Consider the following 9,372-nt stretch of genomic DNA (forward strand, 5'->3'; position numbering starts at 1 on the left):
TTGAACATCTACATAACAAGAAAAATGAAAGTAAAATAGTCTTGTAATAATGAAAGTAATATAGTGCAAAGGTCTCAGACGTCGATTTAAATGGTAATTGGAATGTTGATGCTTTGTCTATGTTACCTTCAGAATTTTTGAATAAAATCATGGCTATGCCTATACCTCCGCAACATGATCTAGGCCGTGATAAGGACTCGTGGCCTGGTGATGCGCATAGCAAGTTTACAGTGGCTAGCACGTATAAGATTTTGTGTTAGTAGTTTTGGACTAAGGAATCCGCTTTGGTCTAAGATTTGGAAGGTGGACGTGTATGAACTGAGTCTGATTTTTTTTCTTTTTTGGTTAGTTCTCCATGGTAGATTTATGACTAATCAACAAAGGAGCTGAGTCTGATTTGTTTTTTCTTTTTTGGTTAGTTCTCCATGGTAGATTTATGTAACAAGTGTAAAATTGAAAGGATAAAGACAAGGGAAATTGTATTGAATTTTCTGGAAATTAAATCCAACTCTAGTGAGTGGAAGGATACAAGATGTGAACATAGAGAGTTCACAGGGAGAGAATAACAAACTTCACAATTCACATAACTCACAAAATACTCCTATTACACTATTAATAGTAACTCATTTCTCCACATAGTCCCATTATTTGGGCTGAAGTTAACTAACTCCTATTTGGGCCTACCCAATATGGTGGGTTCATTACAATACCTTCCCCTTTAAAATCAACCTTGTCCTCAAGGTTGTAAAAATTGCTCATAACACAAATTTTACCCGGATCCCATTGTTTGAATGGTGACCACATAACTGCTGTATAGTTTCTCAAATGTCCACCATCTATCCTCATCAACATGATGGAAAAAACAATGGCAAGATTGCCAAGAAACAAATCAGTAAAATGATTTTTGTGAATAACTAGCTGATCCTTAGGTGTGTAATATATTGCTGGAAGATATGCCTCACTAATACCCTGTTCATGACCATTCCAAAGTGCGGTGCATTTATGATTAAAACAAAACCAAGTATTTGCAAACATCTCAAGAATCCACTCCTGCACAAGTAGCAAACTCTCATAGTCTGAAGCATATTCACTGACTAAAGATATGAGTGGACTTATCCATGTTGTGAAAGTAAGAATGTTGTGAGTAGTAACATAATCACCTTGGCAAATTTGCTGTTGTTCTAAGTCCCTGCGAGTCTTTTCAACAACAATACAATAGTTTCCTTTTATAAACCATTCACCACATGCATATTGATAAGTGTATCCCAAAAACCATTTCACACCACTTCGAGAAATGTTAGATCCACAACTGTGACACTTTGTGCATTTTGGGAACAAATAGAACCCAATATTAACATTCTTATGACAAGGTAGAAGTTGCAGACAATAACAAATATGATATGTCCCTTTCTCTGTACCACTAGCAAGAGACAACAAGTTATGGGTATATGTAAACCACGCAAGAAAGCCATAAACCCAATTTCCATTCCGGAGTTTAAAGGGAAACTTCACTCCACAAATGTGAGAAAATTCAAGATATTTATCAGCAACAACACACTGATATATTTGAAAAATTCCACAGTGTGATTTTGGCGGCACTCTCTTATTATGCATAAACACATGGCTTCTACAATGTGGTGAAGTAGAAAACAAATTACAAGGATTCGACTGTTTCATGTCATAATCCTTGCCCTCATCTATGAGAGGAGGCCCAAGCAGAGGTAGCATACTAATAACATAGTCTGGTGATGGCATATTCGTTTCCAAAGCAACCCGAGCAGCAAACACATCCTCGCGTGGTTTCAGCAGTAGACTCATTGTGACATTGCGAGAAAGTGAGAGCATCATTTGTGTTGTGACCTTCAGACCAACAGAGCAAGTAAGAGCATAACTAGCATCTGACAGTAACTTCATTGTTGATAAGATGGAAACCATGGTATAAAGATTGTTGTCAAAAACATTAATAACCACAAGTTGAGACAAGATGCTCAAGCTCACAGATATCAAACCAGTCACACTATATCTATTTCGATAAAAGCTCCTAAAGCCAATCAATTTGGGAAATGTAAGTGTAACAAATTCCTGCAAAACCACCATTATGTGTTCTATGTCGGGAGGCTCAGGAGGTGGTGGAAGAACAGCGGTTGCTCGCTTCACTTGCAATTCCCCTTGGGTCGATTGAAATTTGTGACCACCAGGTTTTGGCGACGGTGGAAACATTAAGTGGTTCTCAACGGCTACACCATTAGGTGGTTCAAGTGATAGTTGAGGGTTCAATAATGCACAATCTGGTGGTTTTGGTGGTGGTGAATGTGTTGGGACATTTTGTCGAACATAAGATAGGCATGTTTGAATTGAGGCAGTCAATGACACCACTGTGTTCTCCTCCAAAATTTTATCACAGTGCAATTGAAACTTAGGTTCCAGACAACTAGCTTGTTTATTCCCTATACTCATAAAATGCAACGCAGGAGGAATTTCACAGTGCAAAGACAAACCTTGATTTCTCACAACATCCTTGTTGATGGCATCGGCATGCTCTGAGTCAGATATTGCAGAGTCTTCATTAGGGAAGAAATGCGTGGAAATCAAGTCCTGGGAAGAGGAAAAGATTGTCGTAACTGGAAGAGCTTTGTTCAACGGCGATTCTACGATTTTCCCGATGCAATCACCGATTGTATTCACCATGGATTTTGGTTCACTTTGAACCATAAACTCATTTGCTCGTGGGATTTCTTTATTCCTCTGCGCATTAGCAGTAGATGATTTGTCGATATCGGCAGCAATTATAGGCAAATTTGCAACCAAGCTGTCCAAATATGGCGTCGACGGTTTTGCAATTGGATTTTCTCGTGACAATTCTGCCATGCGCTGTTTAAATTTTCTTGACGATTCAGCAACATGGGATATGTGATTAGAACGGAATGGTTGTCGTAGGGTCTCCTGAGATGAGTTCATCGCACCACGGAAAGAGCTCTTCGAATCATTTTGCTTTTGGAGTAACGCTTCCAATAAGAAATCAATTCGATCTAATCGCTTATTGCGGCGTTCTACCCTTTCTTTAAATTGAGCATCACTCATCAATCTATGCTCTGCCATGGTGACAATGAAAGCACCAATGTAACAAGTGTAAAATTGAAAGGATAAAGACAAGGGAAATTGTATTGAATTTTCTGGAAATTAAATCCAACTCTAGTGAGTGGAAGGATACAAGATGTGAACATAGAGAGTTCAGAGGGAGAGAATAACAAACTTCACAATTCACATAACTCACAAAATACTCCTATTACACTATTAATAGTAACTCATTTCTCCACATAGTCCCATTATTTGGGCTGAAGTTAACTAACTCCTATTTGGGCCTACCCAATATGGTGGGTTCATTACAATTTATGACTAATCAACAAAGGAGGCTTTGCTTGTATCTTGTGTAGAGATGAGGATGAGACAAGTTCACATGTCTTAAGAGACTGTCATTTAGTCATGACTCTTTGTAACTAGTATCTCCAGCTATGTAATACGTTCTTTTCAGCAAATTTAATGCAATGGATTCATGTTAAGTTAACATTACTTTTTTATACGGATTGGAATTATGATGTTAAGTAGAACACTTTTTGGGCTATGGCGCGTTATTATCTTTTGGCCCCCATTTTTTTGTGAGCATGTTGTCAAACTTTACTAAGAACTATGCCCAGGCTAATAAGGAGATTGGTAACGTGCATTTGATTCATAAATCTCAGGTTTTGGTGTGTTGGATTCGTCCTCCGGGTTTAAGTAAGTACGGATGGTGCTAGTAGAAGTGCCATGATATTAATATCATGTCAAATATGACATACTATATATAACATCAAGATACATAACAATACATGACTCTTTTCTTCCTTTCTAAAACTATCATTTACTTCAGCTATATCCTAATCATGTACATCTGTATTATTCACCTTACATTGCTTCAAACTACTACAATGATCAAACATTACAGAATCATTGATTGCTTGATTGCTTCTAGCTTTTTATCTTAAATTATTTGCATTTACAGAATCATTGATTGCTTCTAGCTTTTTATCTTAAATTATTTGCATTGCATAGCCCGATGATTTGGTTTTTCTCATTCACTCTCGAGTCTTGGTTCCGAAGAAATTCACTGCAGAAGAAGCAGGTTTGTCAATAGGTTCCTCTAATCTTACACCGTTACTGCACACTGAAACATCTTCATGCCATCTTGGATGATTTGTTCAAAAACTCATCCTTTTCTCAACATTGACACTGCAATGGAAACATTATGCTATGAACATTAAATAACATATATACAACAACTGGCATTCTAAGCTAAAACGATGTTTTGGTACCTATATTTTGCTGTATCTAAGCCTTGAACCACGACAACATATCTAGCAGATAAGTATTGAAGCATAATCAAAATCAAATACTTTCATATAAATGTTATGACCTTCCTTCCGTGTGTGCACACATTCATATCATCATTAAGTTAAACTTAAGACCTATAGCACAACAGTAATATTTATCCACAGTTACCTTTCCAAAGATTTTATTTGCGCCATTGTGAATATCAAAGTTATAAATTGCGGAATTTACTTACCTCGGGCTGATGCTGCCGTCGATATAAAAGTCATACTGGTATCATGAAGCTGCTGGCGACTACTGCTGTCTCAGTTTTATAATTGCTGCAGCAAACACTTCCTTTTATCTTTTTAAGTCAATTCGCCAAAGATCTGGTATACGGATACATGGCAGCATTTCTTTTTGTCTCTTTCACAATGATGCTAGCAAGATTCCTGTATTGAGTGAATAGAAGATCTACAGAACCATCTCTTAGAGATTGTTTTTCAGAACCATCTCTTAGACTATCAAAAGAAGTGCCAACACTGAAAAATGTACCAAACCAGGAGAGAGAAATGGATTTAGTATATACTCATTTTCTAAATAACAAACATTAGACCAGGGCAAGTAAAAAACAACAGAGAAGCAATTAAGGTGAAAATAGAAGATGCATGAAAATAAGTTGTTTGTTTCCAGGTAATCCAAAGAAGCAAAGAAAGGCATTCAAACTTCAATCGCAACAAACTTAAAACTCCTCAAGTTCAAGTAAACAAGTATTCAAGGCATATAAAAACAAACAAGTAGCAGCATGAAAAAAAATTGAATCTGTCTCACTCTCACCTATTGATTAGCATCCGAGCTCGTAGAGAATCCTCCTTTAAAAGCTAGCAAACAAGGGGGAAGAACCAAGCCACTTAAATACTCTCCACTGGACACCGCATACTACTTGATGTGGGACTTGGGCACACTAAAATACCCAAGTCCGTACCATAGCACCACCCTAGAGAGTTGACATCCCAGCCGTTGCACTCTACGATGCTTTACTCTGCCTTTCCAGTCAGCCCCTTCGTAGGTAACCCTTTCTGAGCCACCGACAATCAGCTATGATACCAATTGATAAGTTTCCAAGCATGGGAATCCTCCCTTAAAAGCTACCTACCAAAGGGAAAGAATCAAGCCACTTAAATACTCCGCCGGATATCCCATAATACTTGATGTGGAATTTAGGCATCACATAATACCCAAGTCCCTATCACTTACAATCCATATACAATCATAATTGCATATCATTTTACTAATAATTAAGTATAAAAAAGATCCATATTCCATACCTATGTACAATGGCATCGTGGTAATCGATTTGTGCCTCTCGTCACTTTCCAATCTGTAAAAACAAGAACAATCTTTCTAATGAAAAAATTAAACAAGTTTCAGTTGTAAGTCTAAGAAAAATAGTCAAAAACACGTGGTGGTATTATGCTTCACCTTTAGGTATCAACCAGATAGACTTTCAAATATGGGACAAATCCAAGCACTGGCAGTAAAACTGACTAGCTACTGATGAAATTGCACCCTTGTAGCTTCTTTAATACGACGATTTAATGTTGCACCTGGTCTCATTCCCTTCAAAGACATTTCATTATACAAATCCAGAGCAATCTTGTTCTTCCTTTCATTCAATAAACTGTTAAGTAAAACTTCGTAAGCAATGACATCAGGTTTAATCCCTCTTATATTCATATCCTGAAAGAGATCATAGGCCTCTGGCAACCGACCCATCTTAACATAAATATTAATCATAACTGTGTAAGTTTTAACATCAGGTGTAATCCCTCTTATCTTCATATCCTGAAAGAGATCAAAGGCCTCTCGCAACCGACCCATCTTACAATAACTATTAATCATAATTGTGTAAATTTGAACAGAAGGTGTAATCCCTCTTATATTCATATCCTGAAAGAGATCATAGGCCTCTGGCAACCGATCCTTCTTACAATAATTGTAAATCATACTAGTGTAAATTACAACATCAGGTGTAATCCCTCTTATATTCATATCCTGAAAGAGATGATAGGCCTCTCGCAACCGATCCTTCTTACAATAACTATTAATCATAACTGTGTAAATTACAACATCAGGTGTAATCCCTCTTATCTTCATATCCTGAAAGAGATCATAGGCCTCTCGCAACCAAACAATCTTACAATAACTATTAATCATAATTGTGTAAATTTGAACAGAAGGTGTAATCCCTCTTATCTTCATATCCTGAAAGAGATCACAGGCCTCTCGCAACCGATCCTTCTTACAATAACTATTAATCATAACTGTGTAAATTACAACATCAGGTGTAATCCCTCTTATCTTCATATCCTGAAAGAGATGACAGGCCTCTCGCAACCGATCCATCTTACAATAACTATTAATCATAATTGTGTAAATTACAACATCAGGTGTACATTTTATCTCGATGAACGAATTGAACAAAGATAGGGCACATTTCATATTCTCCGTGTGGCACAATGCAGTAAATATTTTAGAATACACTTCTTTGTTAGGTTTCATATTCATCTCCAACATTCTATGTAGCAACATAACAGTTTTCTTAAGTTCGTAGGATTTCTCAACGAGGTCAGATTTACAATATCCATTAACCATGGCGGAATAGATTTCAACATCTTTCGAACCTTCAAAATATGCCTCAGCTTTTTCAACCTTGCCAGCTGAACGCCAAACCTTCAATGATAATCTTATGTGTAGCAGATTTCAACCTTGCCAGCTGAACACAAACCTTCAATGATAATCTTATGTGTAGCAGAGTTCCGCTTCACACCTTGACTATCCATATAACCCAAAAGGTCAATTGCCTCACAATCACGGAGATTTCTAAACAGACCTTTGGCTAGTACATTATAAGCAACAACATCAGGTTTAAACCCTTGTTCCTGCATTTCTTTGAAATAACTGCAGGCTACATCGGGTTTATCTTGAAGACAGTAACCTTTAATAAGGTTTGTGTAGTGTTTGATATCTAAATCGATATGCAAAGATTTCAACTCCTCCAGCATACCTACTGCTTCATCAAACTTACCCAATTTACACAAAGAGTCAAACACAATATTGTAAGCTTTCCCATCAAGAAACAAGCCCGATTGCTTGTATTCTTCAAAGATAGCTACCACTTCCGAAGCCCTTCCCATCTCATTCAAGCAGTGGAGGATGCAACTAACAATGACACAATTTGTCTTTATACCCCTTGAAATCATGCTATCATGTATGGCTATAGCTTTATCCACATTACGGCTCTTACAATAACCATGGACAAATGCACAATAAATATACACATCAGGAACAAGACCTTGCGTTTCCATCTCTGAAAACACACTCTCAGCTTTATCTAATTCCATTTCATTACAAAATCCACGAATAACCGTGGTGTAGGCATAAACATCTACAGGGACACTCCTTGTTCTAAAATCTTGAAGCAAGCCATATCCAATATCAGACCTGTTATTGTTGCACAGACCCTCTATCAAAGCCGCATAGCAATACGGATCTGGATCCACCCCAACTTCCTCCATTTCTTCAAACACACCATATGCCTGTTCCAAATCACCCTTCCTACACCGTGCCTTGATGACAATGGCATATGTATAACAGTTGAAAATCAATCCGAAACTTTTAAATTGTTCATATAAATCCAAAGCCTTATCGATTTTATCATGTATAACCAACCGGTTGATAAGAAAGTTAAAAGAAAGTATATTTGGCAAAATGAAACTCCTCCTAGTTTGTAACAAGAAATCAATAGCTTCATCAAACATGTTACAACTAACACAAGCTTTAACAAACCCATCAAAAGCTCTAAGCAAGTAATGATTTTGATTAACATCAACAACAACATCTTCATCAAACAATGAATCAAACAAGTCATTGATTTTAAATGATGGGTCATGTTTAGAATGAGCAATAATATCAAGAAACAAAGAATCCAACTTTCTAATCCAATTCCAATAACACATTATCTTAATAATTGATACATAGGTTTGAATATTGTAAGAGAAACCATGTTGCTTGAGTTGAGTGAAGTAAGAGAGTGCAACTGAAGGGTTGTTACGATAAAGGTCGAGTCTTTGGAGGATTTTGGAGGTGTTAGGATCAAAAGATGAGGAATCTTAGAAATGGATATTGGGCCTAACTCATCCTTACAAAACCGGCTTGTAAGGTGAGGATTGCCTCTAGTTTATAAACACTTAGTCAGGCCATCTCTCAACCGATGTGGGACTTCTTAACACACCCCCTCGCGTCCAGCGCTATTGGGCTTGGTACGCGGATATAAATGGTAGGTGGCCCGATATCGGGTGGCCCAACGGATCTTGGAGAGGCTCTGATACCATCTTAGAAATGAGTATTGAGCCTAACTCATCCTTACAAAACCGGCTTGTAAGGTGAGGATTGCCTCTAGTTTATAAACACTTAGTCAGGTCATCTCTCAACCGATGTGGGACTTCTTAACAAGGAATTTGAGGGTTTTGTGAAATGGGTTTGTGAGGAAGAAAGTGCAAGAGAAGTGGAAGAAGAAAAGTTGAATTTTTTGTTGTAGTGAATGGTTTTGGTTTTTGAGAATGGTTTTTTGAAGAGAGGAAGAAGAATGAGAGAAGAGAAATTCAAGGGACGGAACAACATACCATACCGGCGGTGGTGGTGGTGGTGTTGGTGAAGGATGACTGACTGCTTGCGGCGGAGGTTGGCGGCGGCTGGTTGCTCTTTCTCACCTCACCTTGCTTTCACGGCTGGTTACATTATAGACACTTTGATTTTAGATTGGTCGTTTAAAGAAAAAAAAAAGTCTAAATAGGTTCCTTAAAGAAAAAAAAAAGTCCGAATAGGTTCCTTAAAGACATCTTCGTTAATCAGTTTGGTCTCTAAAAAGAGGTCTAAATAGGATCAAACTGATTAACAGAGATGTCTTTAAGGGACTTATTCGGACTTTTTTTTCTTTAAGGACCTATTTGGACCTTTTTTTCTTTA

General features: G+C 37.4%; 2 protein-coding genes across 10 annotated transcripts; both read right to left on the reverse strand.

Moving 5' to 3' along the window:
- Positions 1–450: 450 nt before the first annotated feature.
- LOC123889681 lies at positions 451–3,379 on the reverse strand. Its single transcript, XM_045939129.1, has 2 exons — positions 1,161–3,379; positions 451–1,050 (listed from the first exon to the last, which is right to left on the reverse strand). Exons 1-2 carry the CDS (start codon positions 3,097–3,099, stop codon positions 1,037–1,039), a joined length of 1,953 nt encoding a protein of 650 aa, XP_045795085.1. The 5' UTR covers positions 3,100–3,379; the 3' UTR covers positions 451–1,036.
- A 414-nt stretch (positions 3,380–3,793) lies between these two features.
- LOC123889680 (pentatricopeptide repeat-containing protein At2g26790, mitochondrial-like) lies at positions 3,794–9,133 on the reverse strand. Of its 9 annotated transcripts, none has more exons than XM_045939126.1 (7): positions 8,865–9,133; positions 7,113–8,515; positions 5,827–7,056; positions 5,673–5,748; positions 5,182–5,496; positions 4,601–4,886; positions 3,794–4,266 (listed from the first exon to the last, which is right to left on the reverse strand). In XM_045939126.1, exons 1-3 carry the CDS (start codon positions 9,025–9,027, stop codon positions 5,896–5,898), a joined length of 2,727 nt encoding a protein of 908 aa, XP_045795082.1. In that variant the 5' UTR covers positions 9,028–9,133; the 3' UTR covers positions 3,794–4,266; positions 4,601–4,886; positions 5,182–5,496; positions 5,673–5,748; positions 5,827–5,895. The 9 variants fall into 9 exon arrangements, with proteins under 9 accessions (XP_045795082.1, XP_045795080.1, XP_045795077.1 ...); XM_045939124.1 differs by having other exon boundaries at positions 3,794–4,502; XM_045939121.1 differs by having other exon boundaries at positions 4,350–4,886.
- Between the last annotated feature and the right edge of the window lie 239 nt (positions 9,134–9,372).

Source organism: Trifolium pratense, linkage group LG6 (genome assembly GCF_020283565.1).
Source record: "Trifolium pratense cultivar HEN17-A07 linkage group LG6, ARS_RC_1.1, whole genome shotgun sequence".
NCBI lineage: Eukaryota > Viridiplantae > Streptophyta > Magnoliopsida > Fabales > Fabaceae > Trifolium > Trifolium pratense.